Source organism: Megalobrama amblycephala, linkage group LG18, assembly GCF_018812025.1.
Source record: "Megalobrama amblycephala isolate DHTTF-2021 linkage group LG18, ASM1881202v1, whole genome shotgun sequence".
NCBI lineage: Eukaryota > Metazoa > Chordata > Actinopteri > Cypriniformes > Xenocyprididae > Megalobrama > Megalobrama amblycephala.
The window spans coordinates 6,965,581-6,988,691 of record NC_063061.1 but is presented as its reverse complement, the minus strand read 5'-3'; the positions used below and the strand labels follow the sequence as shown (position 1 = coordinate 6,988,691).

The following is a 23,111-nucleotide window of genomic DNA, read 5'->3' as shown; positions in this document are numbered from 1 at the left end:
GGGGCACTTTAAATAATAGTGCAAATACCAATTAAACTGACAACCGCAAAAAATGGTAAATTACACTCCAACCATAAATTTTAAATCTGAGAGGGAAACTCCTACAAACACATATGCAATAAGGTCAGTAGCAAAAATTACAGCGTCCACGCCTTTTCATTATTATTTTTTCACTGCATGTCTTCAATAAATCCTTACAGTAGATTTTTAATGCCAAAAGAGGGATTGAGCTGTTAGTAAATCTGGCCCATGGTAATTTTAGTTAAGGATTCAGTTTAGGAAACCAACAGAACATTGACAGATGAAATATATCTAATGCTCAAAGCAAGTCGTCTGTGGTGTAGCGCAGTCTAACCATTTTCTGAAGCTCAGTGTCCAGCTCCTGCAGTCTGCTAGAGGAGCCCTCCAGTCTTTGGAGATCAGACTTGATGCTCTTCAGTTCCTGTTGTTTTTTGGCCTGTATGTCTCTCTTCAGCTCAATGGTTCTCTCTAGACCGGTCTTCTTATCACGGAGATCATCGATGCTTTGCTGCTTCTGTGCCTCTTTCTCCTGCATATCATGCTGAAAACAAGAAATTATTATTAAAAAATGGCAACACGTTACAGTACTAAAATTTAAATTTTAAGAATTTATGAAGTTTTTTTTTATCTACCATAGTTTGGTTGAGGTCTTTAGAGTCCTGCTTCAGTCTCTCTTCGGCTTGTCTGTGGAAGCTATGGAGCTGTCGTTCGTTAAGCGGTGTCCGATCATAGCCCTCCAACTCCAGGGAAGACGCTAAACTTTTCACCTGGTTGTCCCTCTTTTTAATGTTCTCTGTGTGCCTATCTGCCTCCAACTGCAGACGGCCTTCAAATGAACAGAAACAATGATGATGAACAGCTCTGAGAAAGAATAAACTTTTTTTTCCTGCTAAAAATGCATTTTGAACAAAATCACTTGATTTGAAAGTATCAGTTTTTGGTGCATGTCTATAAGTATAGTATACTTTAGGACTGCAATAACTAATCTATGAAACAAAAATTTGCCAACATTAAAGTTTATTCTTTAATTAATGTGGATTTCATTACTGAAGAAACTTTGCAATAGTAATAATTTCTATGAAAAAAAAGCATTGATTACGGCAAAAATCATAATCACGATTATTTAACACAATTATTGTGGGGCGATATGATCAAAGTCTTATTTCATGATATGAGTCATTTTAGATATCAGCAAACTTTCACAATTGTCAATAGGCTACAAAAACCAATACTAGGTTAACTAATGTAAAGTAAAGCCAAGTAAAAGGTCCTCAAAACAGTTACAGAAGACAAGTAAACAGTCAGCAATACAATAAGAACAAAAAAAAAAACAAATTAATTAATGGACAAATAAATACAACAGAACAAAAATACAAATTAAATAAACACTTCTTTATGTTTTTCAGGAAGATGGTATTCAGGTAAGTAATAGCCTACAACAGAAACTAATCAAATGTAAAATAACACTGTATAGTCTTCACTGTATTAAATAAAGATTAATCCTTTTTTAAGCTACAAAAGCTATTATTTCAAGAGCAGTGAGTGATTTTTATCTTTGTCTTTTGTTGTTTGATTAACCCTTATAGGGTCTTCCTTATAGGTCCAAATGCATAGATCCAATATACTGTTACACATGTGTTTTGTTTATCAACTGTTTACATTCACTTAAGACAAAACTGACTGTGTTTACAAGGATACTTACTAAAATGGCATTTTGACATTTTTGTGTGTAGGTATTTTACCGTTTAGGAGCGAATCCGAAGCCCACAGTATACTTTGCTTTATGCGTGTTCCACTCCGTCTCCAGTGTCTCTTTCGTGGCTTAATGAGCTTTTATTTCCACTGTTTAATATCAAACAATGAATGAAAGCGCACCTATGAATGTAGCAGCGGCACAAAAATCATTGGAAACCAAATTCAAAATCGAAAATCAAATACGATTTATTGCACAGCCCTACATCTGATAAATGATGAAGGCCACAAAGTGAGATAAAAGCAAAAATAAATGTGTTCAACACAAGTTGTCCAAAGCACGAGACAAAAGCACTTTATATGAGCACTTCTAAAAAGGTCAGGATGTGAGCATGATTTCATATGGCCTGCAGGTTGCCACATTAAGTGCTTGCGTTATTTAATTGGGTTAAAAGATTTTTTCCCATTAATCAAAGAAGTAATGAACAGATAAATAGTTGCTGGTTGCAACCCTAGTGAATCTCCCCAACATCACCTTTGTGTGACATACAATATCAAGTGAGTAGTAAATCAGACTGTGACGTAAACTACAAAAGGACATTATCATTATTTACTCTTTTAAATACTACAATCCACTAAACAACCATTCAAGCATATATAGAGAACACATGTCCACACCACAGAAAATAAATGAAGAGCAAATGAGCAAAGGACTACCTTGCTCAACTAGCAGGACAGATCTGTCGCGGTTCATCCTCTGGCACTCTCGGCCGGCCCGTTCAAGCTCACGCTGACACTCTGTAAGTCTTCTTTCCTTCTCTTTGACAGTCCGCTGGTGGTTCTGATACATGTCCTGCAGCTGATCATCTGAGCCCTGAAACACCTAAAAACACAGCACAACACAGAGTCAAGGCTCCCCAAGGAATGAACGAACGGTGTGACACAAGGCTTTGTCTTAGGCCCTTCGTTTTTCTATCCGTACATGCTCCCTTTAGGCAATTTTTTAGGAAACATGGTATTACTGTTCATTGTTATGCAGACAACCTTATATTTCTCCAGACCAGAGGAAATTCTTTAGTATTGATGGTTTTGTCTCTATTTCATTACAATTTAAGAAATAATCTTTGGGGAGAGAAAAAGGGAAGGATGAAACAAAGACATGACTCAAGTTGACCAAAGCATCAACAGTAATGTTACTTCAATGAAAATACTGTTGAGAACTAACACATAAAACGTTTATTTTGATCCCCAGTAGTCTAGAAGAAGCCTTAGGTGAATTAAGAAAATTGAATGGGTGAGATGGTGAGATGCACCGCTAGTTTTTAGAAGCAACCCCCTAGTTTCAACATCAGATGAAAAACAGCAGCAGTACATACACCAAAACAATCCATAACTGAACATCCTGTACATGTTTTCTATGCAAAACACTTCCTCTGCCTTCATATGATCATTATCTGGCTTTTATGACTAATTCTGAGAGCAGCGAAAGTTTTATAAGTGATGACTGTTTTTTTTGTGTTTTTGTTTTTTTAATAAACTTTGGTTACCTGCTCCATCTTTTCCTCTAGTTCCCGGTTATCATCCTCCATCTGTTTCTTCCTGCTTTCCAGAGCTTTGATGTCATTATCCAACTTCATTATTTTGCTGAGGCTGCTGTCTAAGTCATAGAGTCGGTTCTGAAAATATGGGGAAAGTGTGTTTGGTGAATATACATAACATGACTGCATAAGTGTATAGGCTACAACTGAACTGACTATTTGACAACAGCTTTGAGCGTGGCTCATCAATCTTTTGTTTTTAACTCAATTGATTCATAATGTGAAGCTTCTGTTTTTGCACTGATGTCAGACTTATCTATAATTTAAATCTAAAGTTTCTAAAGTTTTTTTTTTTTTTTTTTAAAGCCCACAAATTAGCCTACAAATTCTTGTGTCTCACCTCCAGTGGGTCAATCTGATTCTCGATGCGTTGGACATTCTCTTTGGAGGAAGACAGCTGAGCCTCTTTAGTGGTCAGCTGCTCTCTAATCTCTTGGGCCTTATCTTTGTCCTGTTTTAGGTACTTGAGCTCCACCTGGCAGTTTTTAACAGTATCGTCCTGCTTCTGCCTCAACTTCCGCAGAGTCTCCAAAACCTTAATGTACCTTCAAGCAAAAGATTGTGGTTATTTTCAGCTGATGCTAGCTTAATATGAAGCAAAAGACACCACAGGACAAGCCAATGTGGAAAAAATAGTAACTGAATAACTACAAATATAATTTAGTAGGGTTTTACATATATTTAACTTCAGTTAGGCTGGTTATCAGTATATTTGTATAGATAAATTATAAAGTGGTGTTTCTGTGAATAAAACAGTGTTTTTGAATGAATCATATCAGTGAATGAATTGTTTCATGTATGTTCCTTGTTTAAGTTGTAAACAATTGTTGTTGTTTTAACAAACCAGCTTAGCCCGAAAATTAATAATTTAATAAAGATAGACAATCATTTATCGACATCTGCTGGTGTAGGCCTACTGAATTAGAGCCATAGAGTCAAAGCTTTGCTGGCATGTTGAGCATTTATAGTATTTATTAAAAAAACATATATTGTGTAGATAATAAACAAAATGTATAGGGTAAAAAGATAAAAAATAAATAACTATATACAAATATCAAAGTTTTAATAAAACAAATTATGAATTTAAAAAGACTTTAGAAAGTGATAAGGCCTATATTATTTAATATACTGTATACATATTAACATTAATGATTAAAAACTTATTTTGAATACTGTCAAGGGGATGATATATTTATGCAGCAAGAATCAAATTTTCAATTTTAGATATTCTAGATAGTATTTAAAAATGACTAGGCAAAATGAGAAAGCATTCAGTGCTGTTTCCCATTAAACGTAAAAAGGATCGTTTAATTCTAAGGGTCAAAGAGAGGATGTAAAATGAAATCAAAAGTTTCATATGTGGACCTCAGGAAAAAAAGATCAATAATAAAAAGTATGATATGACCCTTTTAATGACTGAAAGCTTCTGTGAGGAATCTGCTGTCCAGATACAAATACCTTGTGGCTGAGAAAATATCATCAAACTTCTGCTTGAGAGCTTTCCCTTCACTGAGAGGCCAGTTGGACTCCTCTTGATGGCAGAAGATGACATGGCTGATAACAGCTTTGGAGACTCCCAGCAATGAGACCATCTCGCGGTCTATTTCAGAACATTTAGAATTCAGCCTTTTCCATTCTCCATTCCTGACATCAAGAGAGGTCAAGACATATTAATATCAAACAAGCAAACAAGTCCTTCAAACAGGGACCATAATGTACAATTTTCAAGGGCCAAGTGGGAGTAAAAATGGGCAGTTTCATTTTTTTTTTTTTTTTTTTGAAAACCTCATAAATCCAACATAAAACATTTAAAACAACATTCTACAAACTTCTCAAATAAATCAATAAAATGAAAGATTCAAAAGGAAGAAATTCAAAAGGTCTACAAATGAAAAACAGTTATACAATTATGCAGAAAATGTTATGAATATTATGAATAAATGTTATGAATAGCAAAATGACAAAAACATAATTCATTTATATTAAAAATTTAAAGGGTTATTAAATATTAAAGGGTTAGTTCACCCAAAAATGAAATTTCTGTCATTAATTACTCACCCTCATGTCGTTCCACAGCTTTAAGACCTTCGTTCATCTTCAGAACACAAATTAAGAGATTTTGATGAAATCCGAGAGGCTTTTTATCCTCCACTGAAAGCAACGAAATGACCACATTCAATGTCCAGAAAAGTAGTAAAAACATTGTTAAAATAATCAACATGACTACAGTGGTTCAACCTTAACGTTATGAAGCGAAGAGAATACTTTATGTGCACAAAAACAAAACAAAAATAGCAACTTTACTCAACAAATTCGTCTCTCCTCTGCTATGCTGTTTACGTCGGCGTTCAGACGTAAACACAGAAATGTAGCACTGCGCCAACTGCTTAAAGGGGACATTGGATGCAAAATTCACTTCTACAAGGTGTTTGAACTTAAATGTGTGTTGGCAATGTCTACACAACCACCCTATAATGATAAAAACCCACCCAGTGCTTTTTTTAATCCCCACAACTCATAAGCACTTTGTCAGATCAAGCCATTCACAGATTCTTGGCAAAGTGATGTAAATTTGCACAGGCCCCTCCCACAACTCTTGACAGACACTGCCGTTTTAGCATAGACCCACCCTGAGTGAGCTGTAAACAGTCCGCCATTTTTTTCGACCCCATGCAGGTGTAGACAAGAATGTCTCAAACAACTGAGGCATTTTGTTATTGGATATAAGAATGAACATAGCAGCCAACCTTTACTCTCGACATCTGAGTCGCTGAGGACGCAGTGGATTCATTTTGTTTTTGAACGCGCCCCCAGATCTACCTATATGCGTTTATGTCTGTGCTAAAAAGATTATGTTTTGCTAAAAAGTTCCTGAAGGATTAGCCTGGGTGCCAGCCCGAACCCCGCCCACAACATTTTTTGGACGGGAAGTTCGGTCTGGACTCGATCCATTGTGGAGTAATTATGCNTATATATATATATATATATATATATATATATATATATATATATACAGGGAGTGCAGAATTATTAGGCAAGTTGATTTTCTGATCATATTTTTTTTCCAAGCACATTTTACCAATTCCAATCCACATCAATCTTAATAACTACTATTAATATTGTTTTAATCATTTATAAGTGATATATAATTGTTCATGAAGGCTGGAAATGAAAAATGCCTTATATTCAGGTGTGCAGAATTATTAGGCAGGTTTTCTTTTACAGGCAAAATGAGCCAAAAAAGAGATTTAACTCAGACTGAAAAGTCAAAAATTATTAAATACTCATGAGAAGGACGCAATACTAATGCAATACTAGAAATTGCAAAGTTAAAGCATGACCAAGGGACAGCAAAATGCTCATTGGGTCAGCGGGGTCAGACAAAAACAGGTGGAAAAGAAAAGACACATGTTAACTGCAAAATAATTAAGAATTAAGTGTGAAACCATCAGGAACCCTTTAGTCTCCAGCGCCACCATTTTCCAGAACTGCAACCTACCTGGAGTCTCCAGAAGTGCAAGGTCTCAGGATCTCAGAGACTTAGGTTAGCTAAAGAATCCTAAAAAATGACCCGCACTTGATAAGAATCACAAGCTGAAGTGTTATAAAATACATGAAGACTGGGTTTTTTATAGGCCTTATAAACAGACAGCTTGAGAGTGACTCCTGAAGGACCAGCACCACATCCTCTTGTACCACTGTTTGAAGAATTTATCTTCCAGAATCTGGCAGTAAGTTTTGGAAGATCATTTTTAGTCCATCTCTGCAAGACAGACATTTCAGGATAAGAGATGGACTAAAAGTGAACTCAAACACCTTACTGCCAGATTCTGGATAAATTCTTCAAACAGTGGTACAAGAGGATGTGGTGCTGGTCCATCAGGAGTCACTCTCAAGCTGTCTGTCTATAAGGCCTATAAAAACCCAGTCTTCATGTATTTTATAACACTTCAGCTTGTGATTCTTATCAAGTGCGGGTCATTTTTTAGGATTCTTTAGCTAACCTAAGTCTCTGAGATCCTGAGACCTTGCACTTCTGGAGACTCCAGGTAGGTTGCAGTTCTGGAAAATGGTGGCGCTGGAGACTAAAGGGTTCCTGATGGTTTCACACTTAATTCTTCACCTTAATTCTTAATTATTTTGCAGTTAACATGTGTCTTTTCTTTTCCACCTGTTTTTGTCTGACCCCGCTGACCCAATGAGCATTTTGCTGTCCCTTGGTCATGCTTTAACTTTGCAATTTCTAATATTGCATTAGTATTGCGTCCTTCTCATGAGTATTTAATAATTTTTGACTTTTCAGTCTGAGTTAAATCTCTTTTTGGCTCATTTTGCCTGTAAAAGAAAACCTGCCTAATAATTCTGCACACCTAAATATAAGGCATTTTTCATTTCCAGCCTTCATGAACAATTATATATCACTTATAAATGATTAAAAACAATATTAATAGTAGTTATTAAGATTGATGTGGATTGGAATTGGTAAAATGTGCTTGGGAAAAAAATATGATCAGAAATCAACTTGCTAATAATTCTGCACACACTGTATGCGTTTATGTCTGTGCTAAAAAGATTATGTTTTGCTAAAAAGTTCCTGAAGGATGGAGTACCAACTGTTCATGATCCAGCTTCACCTCGAGAAGACGTGAGTATAGTTTTTTTTTATGAATCTTAGCAAATCGCCTTTCCTAATAATGTGCTAGTTACCAAGTTCCACAATGAATGCGGCTAAAGTTAAAGGCCAGTTCACACCGCACAGATAAATGCCAACAAACACGTCTGTTGGAGTTTGTTGGATCAGGACACAGCTAGTGTGATACCCCTGTCGGCGTCTGTTGCCGTTGGTCGGAGTTTGTTTTCACCCGGCTGAACATGTTTAATCTGCGTTTGTTGGGTCGTGGAATGTCTGAGCACTGTGGTATGATTTTCCAGCAAACGACAACAAACTCTGACGTAATCTGACCTGGCCACAAACCGCTGCCATGACGATACCTTGCAAAGACAGCTGTTTGATTGCGCCGGCGCTTCACGCACACACAACAAAACACTGCAAACGTGATATTGCAGCTTGTTCATTATCAAAATAATACAGTCGAACATACATGTTGTCATTTCGATTTAGAACCTTCTCACTGTAATTCATAACTGCACGTTTATAATGAACAATGCATTAAGGTGATTGTCTTATTACAAACTGTGTACATTTTACGTAAATATAACATGGTAACACTAAAATAAGGTTTATAAAGGTGATAGTTAAAGAGTAACAAGTAATTTTCAAATGTATTTTAATTGTTTTTGAGCATTTATAACTGCATAAATAAGAATGGTGAGTTCAATGCAATACCTGCCAAATAGTGTTTACAGTCCGCTCGTGGAAGATAGGGGTGGAGTGAACATTAGCTCATTATCATTTAAAGGGACATGCACCAAAACGGCTCGCTGTGAACAGAGCTGTTTTTGGACAAGGTAAAACGACTGTTTTTTTTTTTGTTTGTTTTTTTTACAAGAAATTTATGTTAAGAAAAGTATGTTATAGACTTTATGAAGACCCTAAAGAATCATATTAACTTGTGGAAAATTGGCATCCAATGTCCCCTTTAAAGGTGCTAAAGAGGATGTTTTGTTTTATACATTTTTGCAATATTACTTGAAACTGTCTTTACTAACTGATAAAATACTATTTATTAGGTGCACTGAAAGTAATAATATTAATATACATCATCTGTGCACGAGGTAGGGCCTTAAAAACATCAGCCAATCGCGTAAACGATTGGCCCTCTGGCTTGTCAATCACTGCCATTACGTTCCTTGTGAGAGACATGCGCGGATTGGCCCTCTGGCTTGTCAATCACTGCCATGACGATCCATGTGAGAGACGTGCGGCTGCGCGCTCCAGTAACATTCCACACTCCACAGGCGCCGCATGCAATGTTTTTGTCAGGAGACAGGAGTAACAACTGCAGATTATGGGTGCTTCTCAATACTTATTTGTGCATCCTCGTTTCCTTTCCTTGCTTCCTTTCCTCGCGTCTTAGCTCCACCCCTTCAGGATGCGATGGGAGGAAACAAGGAAAAGATGAGAGGACGGAGGAATTGAATCAAGTGAAATGATATATCCTCGCTCCCTTTAGCATCACTTCAAAGCGTCATCAGCTGCACTCGAGGGATCTGCCCATATGTTGTTAAAGTTTGGTTATTTAAAAAATATATAATATATATTAATAAAGCAAGATGCCCCGTTGAAATATGTGAGATGTCAAGTTTATTTAAACTGCATACATTAAAGCATGCATTTAAATTATTGTGACAGATATGAAGGGGGAGGAGAATTTATACATGCGTCATGTTTCTCAACGAGAAAGACTTCCGCAAAGGATGCACCTGTGTATCCTCGCTCATAACTCCTCGGGAAGCTTCCTCACTCCTCGATCCTCGCCGTGCAATTAGAGAATTGAGATGTCCTTCAAGATGGCTGAGCTCGATCGTTTTCCGGGTCATAGGATGGAGGACGGAGGAGCGAGGAAACGAGGAGGGATATTGAGAAGCACCCTATGAGTTACCTGCAGTGAGTCCGACATAATGAATCCACTAAGTGTGTGCGCGACGTTAAGTGTAAGGCCGATTATGAATGTAAATTGATACTTATGACTGATCGCGCTCAAATGCGTCCAGTCAGAGCCAGTTGCTTTCAGTCTGCGATTACAGTCGGTGTTCAAATTCCATGTGAAAGTATATAAATCTGCTTCAGGAGCAGGAAACAATCGCTGTATGTTGAGCATAGTCAGAATGTTTTAGCTAGTCGTTAAATGTGTGCCCGGCTTAATAACACAGCGAATGCCGGTGGTAAACACTCGTGTTCCGATACTCGTGCACGAGTTTTGGGAGGCGTTCCCTCTAAATGAGCTGTGAAGGAGGGGGGTTGTTCTTACCCATGCGCTCATTTCAAAAACTCAGTCGACAAAAAGAACCTCTTTAGCACCTTTAACAGACTGACGGGGAAGAGAAAAAAATGTTGAACAAAGTGGTTATTTTTGTTTTGTTTTTGTGCACAAAAAGTATTTTCGTCGCTTGATAACATTAAAGTACACATGAAATCAAAATTACCTTATTTACTTTGTTACTACATATTACTAGTCTTGTGGTAAACAATTAATACGTGCAAGTTAAAACACAGAAAAAAAATTGTTTGTCGTGGTAATCTTTAATCAAAATCTGAAAAGTTACTTCCGGTTTGGAATGGCGTTCCTTCACTGATAACGTCAGTTTGACGGCTTGGGTTGAAAACGCGTAAACCTCTCCCCTCCAACTGTTAGTCTGCTATGAGTGAGAGATGGAGAGGAGGAGCGTTAAAGTAAAACTCTGATTCAATAAAAATATTCCATTTCACTTGGAAATATGTAACAACACTGGAGAAAAGTCGTTTGCAACTTCCGGTTCACGCTGACTTTAAAGTTGAACCACTGTAGTCACATTAACCATTTTAACAATATTTTTTACTAGTTTTCTTGACATTGAATGTGGTAATTTCGTTGCTTTCTATGGAGGGTAAAAAAAAAACCTCTCGGATTTCATCAAAAATATCTTAATTTGTGTTCCGAAGATCAACGAAGGTCTTATGGGTGTGGAACGACATGAGGGTGATTAATTAATGACAGAAATTTAATTTTTGGGTGAATTAACCCTTTAAACAACATTTTAAATCACATAGAAATACATAGCATTCAAAGGTTTGTGATAGTAAAAAAATTATAGCATTACAGAATATTTCTATTCTAAATGATGCTGTTTTTATTTTTTTTTTTTAGCAAATAATCCTGAAAAAAAAAAAAAAAAAAAAACATATTCCACAAAAATATTAAGCAGCAACTAATTTTAACACTGATAATAATAAGAAATGTTTCTTGATCATCAAATCAGCATATTAGAATGGTTTCTGAAAGATCATGTGACCCTGAAGACTGAAGTAATGATGCTGAACATTTATCTTTGACAACACATGAATAAATTATATTTTACAATATATCAGCCAGGGCTCTAGATGTACACTTTAGAGCAGTAGGACCAGTGCCACCAAGTTCTACAGATGGATGGCACCACCACCTGATTTGGTAGCACCAAAAAATAATTAATATTAATGATGTTTTATTTCTTGGAAATGCACATTTGACAGTAATTCGAGTTAAAAATAGCAGTAGCTTGAGATACAGATTCAAATTTATTTTAATTAACAAAAACATTAACATCTGTAAAAATTGTAATGACCTCATTTTTAGAACTCTATTCTTATTAAAACTGGTCTTCCAGTATTATGTTTAACTATATTCCATTAATTCTTTAATACATTTAAAGGTGCCCCAGATTATGTTTTTAAAAGATGTTATATATGTTGTGATTCGCCTGTTCTTCGGAGGTCTTTTAAACAAATGAGATTTATATAAGAAGGAGGAAACAATGGAGTTTGAGACTCACTGTATGTCATTTCCATGTACTGAACTCTTGTTATTTAACTATGCCAAGATAAATTCAATTTTTCATTCGAGGGCACCTTTAATGTAGAATATTAAATTATTATTATAAACATGAATGAACATCTGAAGGTATGTTGAAAGATACAGTACAACTTACAGAAACCTCTCAATCAGTGTTTCAACCATGACATTGATAAAACAGCTCGTAAACAATATGCCAACGCTGAATTTACCTCAGAAAAGCCATTCCGTGTCTACAGTTTGTTAGTTCACTAGAGAAATTAACTCTAGAGAAGAGCATTTTGCTAAAAATATGCACTATATTAGCCTAAATATTAATTATATTTTACTTAACCTTAGATGTCTTAATTATTTAATGTACCTGGTATTTTTAAATAAAACAAGTTATGACAGCCACTGTGTAAATGATTATATTTCAAGAACGAATTAGAGTAGAAACATAACTAATGTTAACTCTTGATTTTAATAATGTATTAGTAAATGCTGAAATTAACATTGACAAAGATTTATAAATGCTTTAGAAATGTAGTTCATTATTAGTTCATGTTAATGTAGTTAACTAATGTAAACTAATGAACCTTTCTGTAAAGTGTTACTGAAAGTTTCTGCGGTAATGTGATCAAAAATATTTAAGAACCGTCGATTCTGAATTTAAGACAATTTAATACTTTTTAAGGCCTTTTATTAGGAAAACTTTAAGATATTTTAAGACTTTTTAAGGACTTGTGGCCACTCTGTATTCGCAACTACAGGAAAAAAGTCCCAGTCTAGAGCCCCGTATATTAAAATAGAAAATAATATTTTACAGTATTACTATATTTACTGTATTTTTGATAAAATAAATGCAGCCTTAGTGAGCATAAGAGACAACTTACTGGAATCTGTAAATAAGACCGTCAATGGTTTTGAACTCAGTTTTCTTGCCCTTTTGTGTACTTTGCATAGACCTGTGGACCATCATAGTTTCACCATTCACATCTTTAAACTTGAGTTTGATCAGTGCCTGTACATCCGTCTCATGAGCGTCCTACAACAGACCAACATTATCTATTAAACTCTATAGAAACAAAGTGTCATACTGCCCAGCTCTTGCATGGACAATACAAACCAGTGTTTGTAAGTTTGGAAAAGTTGAATAAGCCATGCAAAAATACCTGTAATTCAGAACATTTCTACAACTGCTTATATCTGTTTACTTGAATTACTCTTGTCAAGGACCTACTTTGGGATCGTGGACAAATGTGCTTCCTTTACTTCCTGGTGGAAAGTCTCCTGTAGTGATATATTTAAGACACTCAATGATGGTCTGGAAATTCATAAAAAAGAAATAGTTAATATCCACCTTTTCCCTACACCCCACAACACTTTGCATGAATCATGGGAGCATTTCTAAACCACGAGTGCCACCCATAATCTAAAATGCAGTAGGCTCGTCAGGAAAAAAAAGTGGATATTTATATATTATTTATTTATATATTAGAGTTTAAATATATTGCAATAAGCACAAATAAAACAATATTTAATTAATTCTTTATAATGATAAAAAGAAAATTAAAAGTAATTGTTATATTTTTTCATCAATAAAAACAATATAGGACACTCAAAAGGTTAGTTCGCCAAAAAAATGAAAATTCTGTCATTATTTACTCACCCTCATGTCGTTCCACACCCTTTCGTTCATCTTCGGAACACAAATGAAGAACTTTCTGATGAAATCTGAGTGATTTCTGTCTCTCCATAGACAGCTACAAAACTACCACTTTGACACATAAAGAGATCGTAAAACTAATCCATAAGAATTAAAGGTGCCCTTGAATGAAAAATTGAATTTATCTTGGCATAGTTGAATAACAAGAGTTCAGTACATGGAAAAGACATACATTGAGTTTCAAACCCCATTGCTTCCTCTTTCTTATGTAAATCTCATTTGTTTAAAAGACTTCCGGAAAACACGCGGATCTCAACATAACACCGACTGTTACGTAACAGTCGGGGTGTACGCCCCCAATATTTGCATATATGCCAGCCCATGTTCAAGCATTAGACAAGGAAAGGCAGTATTAACGTCTGGATCTGTGCACAGACAAGGTAAGCAAGCAAGAACAACAGCGAAAAATGGCAGATGGAGCAATAATAACTGACATGATCCATGATATCATGATATTTTTAGTGATATTTGTAAACTGTCTTTCTAAATGTTTCGTTAACATGCTGCTAATGTACTGTTAAATGAGGTTAAAGTTACCATCGTTTATTACTGAATTCACGGAGACAAGAGAGCGTCGCTATTTTCATTTTTAAACACTTGCAGTCTGTATAATTCATAAACACAACTTCATTCTTTATAAATCTCTCCAACAGTGTAGCATTAGCCGTTAGCCACAGAGCATAGCCTCAAACTCATAGAGAATCAAATGTGAACATCAAAATAAATACTTTACTCGCATGATTCGATGTATGCACACAGCATGCATGACGAACATCTTGTAAAGATCCATTTGAGGGTTATATTAGCTGTGTGAACTTTGTAAATGCACTGTAATATAGTCGAGAGCTCGTGAGGCAGGGGGGCACGCGATTTAAAGGGGCGGCGACTGAAAAAATCAGTGTATAGTTAATGATGCCCCAAAATAAGCAGTTAAAAAAATTTATTTAAAAAAATCTATGGGGTATTTTGAGCTTAAACTTCACAGACACATTCAGAAGACACCTTAGACTTATATTACATCTTGTGAAAAAGCATTCTTGGGCACCTTTAAGCGGTTTAGTCCAGATTTTCTGAAGAGAATAGAGCGCTTGTTATGATAAACAGATTTAATTTAGGCTTTTACTCGCATGTAAACATTGATCAGCGAACATAAGCAGAAGCTCAACATAACTTGAACTTCGCTGATCAGTGTTTACATGCGAGTAAAAGCCTAAATTAAATCTTCTCATCATAACAAGCGATCTATAGACCCCTTAATTGCCTACGTCACTGTGACGTCACCGCTCTAGCTGGAGGCAAAACATAAATAAGAACTAATAGCGGGCGCGCTAAAAGTTTGAGGTTTTGACTTTAAAATGTCGTCTTGTTGGCTTGTTTTGGCTGCCAGAATAGAAGGAACAAGGACTTTTGGTTCAAAACTAAAGTTTTACCAGATCCCGGCAGACATTCCTTCACAGAAATCAAAAAGATAATTGTGGTTGAAAGCAATACGGCGTACAGACTGGACGGAGACGATCATAAATAATACTCGTTTTTGCAGTGCACACTTCATATCAGGTAAAATAATCGATGCATATGTAATGGTGTGTTGGTTTTATCTAGTACAAATCAGCAAGTTTCTGTTTTATAGGTGAAAAGTCGCCAACTTTCAGCGCACTAGCTAGCTTAAATGTTAAACAAACATACAGCGATAGATGTGTGTGCCATCCTTTGAATGGTCTCTTAAAATAATCCACATTGCTAGCCATAATCATAGTTAGCCCAGCGTTAGGTTACATTAGACAATAAGCCTCGACATAATTCCCTGAACCACCCGAAAGTAATTCATGTGTTGTCTAGGAAATATCCAAAACTTAAGTTAATTTACAAAAATAGCTGTCACGGTCCCGCAGAGTCAGTTACTGTACATATTCGGACAGTTCTGAACCTTCTTCTGCATTTATGTTTAATAAATCCCTCCTAAAACATGCTAGCTTAAGCTTGTCAACATTGAGTCCAGCATCTCTTTTTGCCTCCAGCTAAGCCCCGCCCACCAGGAAACGTTGCAATGTTTACAAACTTTTAAGGGGTCTATTCTCTTCAGGAAATTTAGACTTAACTGCTCGATTCATATGGATTAGTTTTCTGATCTCTTTATGAACGTTTTGAAGCATCAAAGTGATAGTTACAAAGGCAGTCAATGGAAGGAAATCTGACAGCATCTTGATGTCATCAAAAAGATCTTTATTTGTCTTCCGAAGATGAACAAAAGTCTAACGGGTGTGGAACGACCTCTATGGGGAACGACATGAGGGTGAGTAATTAATGACAGAATTTTCATTTTGGGGTGAACTAACCCTTTAAAGCTCTCCACCACTGTCAAATGTTTGTGTGTAGCCCTGTATTAATTTCTTCTATTAACTATCTCACCTGCATTTAAAATTATACACACATAATGACAGCAATATACAAACCGTTTTTCCAGCTCCATTAGGTCCCACAAGCACCGTCAGAGGGCTGAAGAAGGAGATCACTTGACTGTCTTTATCCTCAACTCCAAAACTCCTCACTCCCAGAATACTCATCTTTTCAATCTTGGACATTTTGGACCAGTGCTTTGACTTGTTGCCTTGAAATGATATAAAAGTAAAAATTCAACGTCAGTGCACAGGATTAAAACTTCACATTTAGATAACCAGAACATAAAAATGATACTGTCAATTTCTTCCTATATTAATGAAAGCCTGTAAAGTTAATTTGACAGTACAACAGGCATATATGGTTTTAAAACACAGTCGTTATAAAGTGCAACTGAGCTAGCAAAAATACATTATTTATTGAAATAACTCACACAAGATAAATAACGCGGTAATCTCAACGTAAACAGTAATAGTTTGTTATGACTGCAGGCAGTCAATCAGTCAGTCGTGTGTTTCCCACGTCGGCGCAGTGACGTTCTTCCGTATTCAACTGTAAAAAAAAACTCTATGAAAAAAACCATAGAAAAAAACTCCGCGCGTCACGAGAATCAGCTAGAAACAACATATCCCATAATGCAATTTAATAATAATAAATAAAAAAGAGCGATTATTTTATAAAAAAAAAATATTAACAACGTATACATAAAATGCAAGCAATTGTATTTATAATTAAATAATATTGAAAAATAAATTATATTCACTTATTTCAATTTAATTTAATGAACTTTTTATTTTTATGGACACTTCCTACAGCTGAATTTTCAAAAAGTGAACTTTGTAGTATTATTATGGCCTATTAAAGCAGGATTTGTTGAAGTAGTGTGCAATTTTGAACACAGACAATGTAAGATTAGTAGTTGTAATTGCTTTCAGAACTAGTATGGGTTTACTAGCAGCACATGAATCAGATTATCAAAACATTTCAAATGCTCATGCATCTCTCCTGAGGAAACCGTCTTGTCAGTTTAATAGATTCAGCGTGAACACGACCAAGTTTGGTTTGTAGATGTGGCTGCAGAGCATTAAGCATGTGTGAAATAGTCGAATCGTGTTCGCGTGTTCAAGGATTTCAAAGGCTCACAGTGAACAGAGACCTGCAAACCTCTACCCACAATCGCTCAGATCTGCACAACCTTCCCTCTCATGCCGTTTCTGGTCTGTAAGTACTCCAAAGTAGGGTCAATATCATTTTACATTCACTGACCATAATAAACTTTTTGAATTCTATATTCTGATGTGTGGAGTCATATTTGATATTACGGAGGGAGGCTTCTCAAAGTATTCTCAATTATATTGTATAACAATATATCATTTCAAAATCGTTTTTTCCCCTGGCATATTTTGTCATTACCACATCCGTCCACTTGGTGGTGGTGTTTCGCTGCTGTTTGATAATGATGTTCAGTTTACCAACTACGTTTTGTAAGTAGATTTATAGAAAACGGAGATCATAAAGTCGAACTTGATATGAAAAAGAAGAGGCTCAAATGAGAAGAGAGTGAGTAGAGTCAGGAGGGTGAGGATAAAAATATAAAATAAAATAATGATAATAATAATAATAAAAAAACAGTATGGAAGAATTAAGTTTTTTTTTTAAAAATGGTTTTGAAAGAAGTTTCTTATCTCACCAATGTTGCATTTATTTGATGGGAGAAAAAACAACAACATTAGAATTTAACATAACTATTTTCTGTTTTAAAATGTAATTTATTCCTGTGAATTTTCAGCATCATTACTCCAATCAGTGTCACATGATCCTTCATAAATATCAATTATTATTGGTGCTCTCTTGTTAATGGTTATTATTATCAATGTTGAAAAAACTACATACTAAATGTTTTGTGGAAACTAAGGTATTTTCAGGATTTTTTTTTGCTGAACAGAAAGCTTAAAACAAAAATAGAATAAATAAAACTCAAAATATGTTGTAACATTAAAATGTCAAACTTTTGAATTGTTAGTGTGTTATAGTTTCCACAAAAAAAGTATTCAGTTTTAAACATTAATAACAAGAAATTTTTCTTGAGCACCAAATCATCATATTAGAATGATTTCTGAAGGATCATGTGACACTGAAGACTGGAGTAATGATGCTGAAAATACAGCTTTAATCACAGGAACATACTAGATTAAAAAAAAAAAAAAAGTACTTTAAAAAGGCATGTGACTTTATAGAGACCTCATGGATTATGTACATCTCTTCACATTTGTAAGTAACATGCTCAGTGAACATAAACATGACAATCTTACTTAGGGCCTCAATCATTCCTTGTGAATCAATATATTGTGTACATGAATTTAGGCACTGGTCAGGACAGTAAAGATCCTGGCTCACTACACATTGGGACCCTAATGACGCTGGCGACATAGTACAACATCACTACTGGTATTGATGAACAACAGAACTGATATCTTTATTACTTTTTTTAACATTTAAAGGGGTCCTCGATTAAGATTTAACTTTTTCAACTTTAGTTAGTGTGTAATGTTGCTGTTTGAACATAAACAACATCTGCAAAGTGACAACGCTTAAAGTTCAATGCAAAGGAGATATTTTCTTTTACAGAAATCACTTTTTAAGGACTACAACAAACGGCGGGTAGGGACTATAACGTGCTTCTTCCCAAGTTAGTGACATCGCTAACCATAAAATGTACATATACCCCGCCCCCGAGAACACACAAAAAAAAGGGGGTGAGGCCATGTTGGGCTGCTTTAGAGAAGAGGAAGAGTTGTTGTCGTAGAGTGTTCTTGTCATGCCGTCATTTTACACCGGACTGCTTCACAAACGAGGGTCAATTCAGTGCTGGATTTGCACAAAAGATTAACATGACGAACATGAGTTGAATCAACTCCACAGCAACTACATAAATTTATCCACTAACCATTCAGAAACGTCCAGTTTCATTCCAAAAGTTGTAACTTCTTCCTGAGTCTCTCCATCAGTGTCGACTACGGTTTGAACAATGTAAGGCTGAACACCGTTACTGACAATCCTCATTTTGGCTGCGTGAGATTCTCCAGTTTTGTTGTTGTTGAGCTGTTAAAGCTCCGCCCTCTTCTGGAAAGGGGGCCGGGAGCAGCAGCTCATTTGCATTTAAAGGGACACACACAAAAACTGCGTGTTTTGCTCACACCCAAATAGGGGCAAATTTGACAAGCTATAATAAATGATCTGTGGGGTATTTTGAGCTGAAACTTCACAGACACATTCTGGGGACACCAGAGACTTATAGTACATCTTGTGAAAAGGGGCGTTATTGGTCCCATTTTGATAAATACTTTGCTTGTTACATATACGTGCAACATTTCAGCCGAAAATAAATTATAAATGTTAGCTATACATTATGTACATTACCTGTCTAGTGATGTATGTTTATGCTGACATACGGTTTTCATTTTAAATACACATCTATAGTATGCGTGTCTGTAGTGAACATTTATAGTGAGTTGCTCACGTGATTCATGTTTCACTCTCAGACCTTCTGTTTATGGAAACATAGGCTGCATCTGAAAGCTGAAATATGCCGCCTTCAGAGGACGCATTCCAAGAAAGGAATCATCAAGTCATGTCTGAATTCAATGTTAGATCACTTCCTGTCTCCTGAGATGTCTTTATCTGATCGATGTTTGAAGGCAGCATAGATGTATCCTTTGATATCAATCCTGTACGTTTCATTCTCTGTGTTCCAAAGCTTGCGTTATTTTGCTGTAGATCATTTAACCATTGCGCTGCCTCGAAGGTATGTCCAAAATCAATTTCGTGAAGTACCTTCATGCGCAAACGCTACCTACAGAGTCACTGTCTGATAAGGCAGTGAGGCAACAAGTCAGCTGCCAAAAGATGTGGATGCAGCCATAGTGAGCAACGACACTCCCTTTTTTTCACGGTGCATTGTGGTACTTTTTAGGGAGCATACATTTCAGCTTAAAATGGTGACTCCCTGATCAGTGCCCTTACTACTGAGCTATAGAGCTGATTAAGATGCACCCTTAAAAAAGATTGTCAATTGTCCTTTGAAATTTCTAAATTTACACTATAAACAAACCTTATTTTAAAAGATCCACACTGTAATTTTCTGCATCTTTTAAAGGACATGAACCCAATATACGGGCCAAATTTCAAGTCGATCGGACCCTAGGTTGCACAGTTACAGCTGTTTTCATGTTTTTTTTCAAGTTGTAGCGCCACCTAGTGTCCAATCGACGCTATTTTTTCATCGTGACCAAAGATTGAGCCCCTACATACGTGTACCGAGCTTGGTGCAAATATCTCATTTTGTTCTTGAGTTATAGCCATTTTAGTAAAAGTGGCTCCGCCCTCATCTTTCGTTTTGGCACCCCTTAGCGACTGTGAATAAAAATTTCAACTTTTTTATTAGATAATTATTGATATTCAGACTCCAGAGAACATTTCTGGACTGGTTTTGGTTCCGGTCGGGTCAAAAACCTAGAACTAGTTCACAAAAGTAGGTTTTTGAAAAAACCCAAAATACCCAAAGATTTAGAGACATGCATCTTGTTTGCCCTGAGCCAAGGATTCCAACGATATAAGACACTTGAGCCTAGGCCTAACGGTTCAGGAATCATGAGCTATTTCGTACTTTTGACTAGAGACCTGCTCCCGCAGGATTCTGTCTCGCTCCCGCAAAAAATATGTTATATTGTTCCACTCCTGTCCGCAAGATTCATGTTTTGTCCTGCATAAAAGTAGCTTATATAGATTTTTGTCTGTACATCCATGAAATAAGTTATGTGTCACCACAACATCCCAGCATAATCTCTGCATTTAAAAAAATTATTTAGATACTACTGATAATACATTTGAACCCATAGTGTACTACAAGTTGTAGCTATATATATTTTTTAAATACAGAGATAGTATATTAAAAGTACATTTTTCATGGTGTCTCAAAATAGCACAGTTGAGTACACTTAGATGTTCTTAAAATTATCTTAAGAAGTACTAAAGAAGAATTTTTAGTATATTAAGTACAAAATTAGTGCGCGAAAATAGAGCACTTTAAGTACATTATAGAAGTGTATAGAAGTTTTTTTTTTTTTCTTTTTTTTTTACCTGGGACTCCTCTCATGTACTGTTTTCTTCTATTATATAGTAGGTAATTTGAACGCACATTATCCACTGGCTCGCCTTCATGGTTTAAAATGGAAATATTTTCAATATTGCGACGTGGCATTTTTCTTTATCAGTTGCTCGCAAAATGATGGACACTGATTCACATATTGTCCACGTAATTTTTCTGTGACAATAAAATTAATTGAATTATTAAATAAATTAGTAAATAAACAACAAGCAAACATATACTTGTTTGCTTAAAATTTATGCAAATAATTTGCTTATGCAGGTACAAAAAAAACGTCGCCCATGTGTGTGTGTATATATATATATATATATATATATATATATATATATATATATATATACACACACACACACACACACACACACACACACACACACACACACACACACACACACACACACACAGGTGCTGGTCATATAATTAGAATATCATCAAAGAAGTTGATTTATTTCACTAATTCCTTTCAAAAAGTGAAACTTGTATATTATATTCATTCATTACACACAATACTGATATATTTCAAATGTTTATTTATTTAAATTTTGCTGATTATAACTGAGAACTAAGGAAAATCCCAAATTCAGTATCTCAGAAAATTTGAATATTGTGAAAAGGTTCAATATTGAAGACACCTGGTGCCAAACTCTAATCAGCTAATTAACTCAAAACACCTGCAAAGGCCTTTAAATGGTCTCTCAGTCTAGTTCTGTAGGATACACAATCATGGGGAAGACTGCTGACTTGACAGTTGTCCAAAAGACGACCATTGACACCTTGCACAAGGAGGGCAAGTCACAAAAGGTAATTGCAAAAGAGTCCAAGCACATTAATAGAGAGGCGAAGGGAAGGAAAAGATGTGGCAGAAAAAAAGTGTACAAGCAATAGGGATAACCGCACCCTGGAGAGGATTGTGAAACAAAACCCATTCAAAAATGTGGGGGAGATTCACAAAAAGTGGACTGCAGCTGGAGTCAGTGCTTCAAGAACCACTACGCACAGACGTATGCAAGACATGGGTTTCAGCTGTCGCATTCCTTGTGTCAAGCCACTCTTGAACAACAGACAGCGTCAGAAGCGTCTCGCCTGGGCTAAAGACAAAAAGGACTGGGCTGCTGCTGAGTGGTCCAAAGTTATGTTCTCTGATGAAAGTATATTTTGCATTTCCTTTGGAAATCAGGGTCCCAGAGTCTGGAGGAAGAGAGGAGAGGCACACAATCCACGTTGTTTGAGGTCCAGTGTAAAGTTTCCACAGTCAGTGATGGTTTGGGGTGCCATGTCATCTGCTTGTGTTGGTCCACTGTGTTTTCTGAGGTCCAAGGTCAATGTAGCCATATACCAGGAAGTTTTAGAGCACTTCATGCTTCCTGCTGCTGATCAACTTTATGGAGATGCAGATTTCATTTTCCAACAGGACTTGGCACCTGCACACAGTGCCAAAGCTACCAGTAACTGGTTTAAGGACCATGGTATCCCTGTTCTTAATTGGCCAGCAAACTCGCCTGACCTTAACCCCATAGAAAATCTGTGGGGTATTGTGAAGAGGAAGATGCGATATGCCAGACCCTACAACGCAGAAGAGCTGAAGGCCACTATCAGAGCAACCTGGGCTCTCATAACACCTGAGCAGACCGACTGACTCCATGCCATGCCACATTGCTGCAGTAATTCAGACAAAAGGAGCCCCAACTAAGTACTGAGTGCTGTACATGCCAAGATTTCTAAAAATCCTTTCTTTGTATTGGTCTTAAGTAATATTCTAATTTTCTGAGATACTGAATTTGGGATTTTCCTTAGTTGTCAGTTATAATCATCAAAATTAAAAGAAATAAACATTTGAAATATATCAGTCTGTGTGTAATGAATGAATATAATCAACTTTTTGATGATGTTCTAATTATATGACCAAACCCTGTATATATATATATATATATATATATATATATATATATATATATATATATATATATATATATACATACAGTGGGTACGGAAAGTATTCAGACCCCCTTAAATTTTTCACTCTTTGTTATATTGCA

The 23,111-nt window shown here is 36.0% G+C and overlaps 2 protein-coding genes across 3 annotated transcripts in view; both read right to left on the bottom strand.

Annotated features, from left to right (window-relative positions):
• LOC125252159 (DNA repair protein RAD50-like) overlaps window positions 1–23,111 on the bottom strand; it is a 105,007-nt gene that overhangs the window by 23,672 nt on the left and 58,224 nt on the right. The window lies entirely within an intron of this gene.
• LOC125252158 (DNA repair protein RAD50-like) overlaps window positions 1–23,111 on the bottom strand; it is a 57,842-nt gene that overhangs the window by 25,874 nt on the left and 8,857 nt on the right. The window contains exons 1-10 of one of the 2 annotated variants that reach the window (XM_048165252.1): window positions 16,342–16,471; window positions 15,965–16,119; window positions 13,026–13,109; window positions 12,679–12,830; window positions 4,770–4,955; window positions 3,652–3,856; window positions 3,261–3,389; window positions 2,431–2,596; window positions 654–847; window positions 356–562 (exon numbers count right to left, since the gene is read on the bottom strand). In XM_048165252.1, coding sequence (XP_048021209.1) covers window positions 356–562; window positions 654–847; window positions 2,431–2,596; window positions 3,261–3,389; window positions 3,652–3,856; window positions 4,770–4,955; window positions 12,679–12,830; window positions 13,026–13,109; window positions 15,965–16,093 — 1,452 coding nt within the window. In that variant the 5' untranslated portion in view covers window positions 16,094–16,119; window positions 16,342–16,471. Of the gene's footprint in view, window positions 1–355; window positions 563–653; window positions 848–2,430; window positions 2,597–3,260; window positions 3,390–3,651; window positions 3,857–4,769; window positions 4,956–12,678; window positions 12,831–13,025; window positions 13,110–15,964; window positions 16,120–16,341; window positions 16,472–23,111 lie in introns of those variants that run through there. The other variant, XM_048165251.1, reaches the window with a different exon arrangement.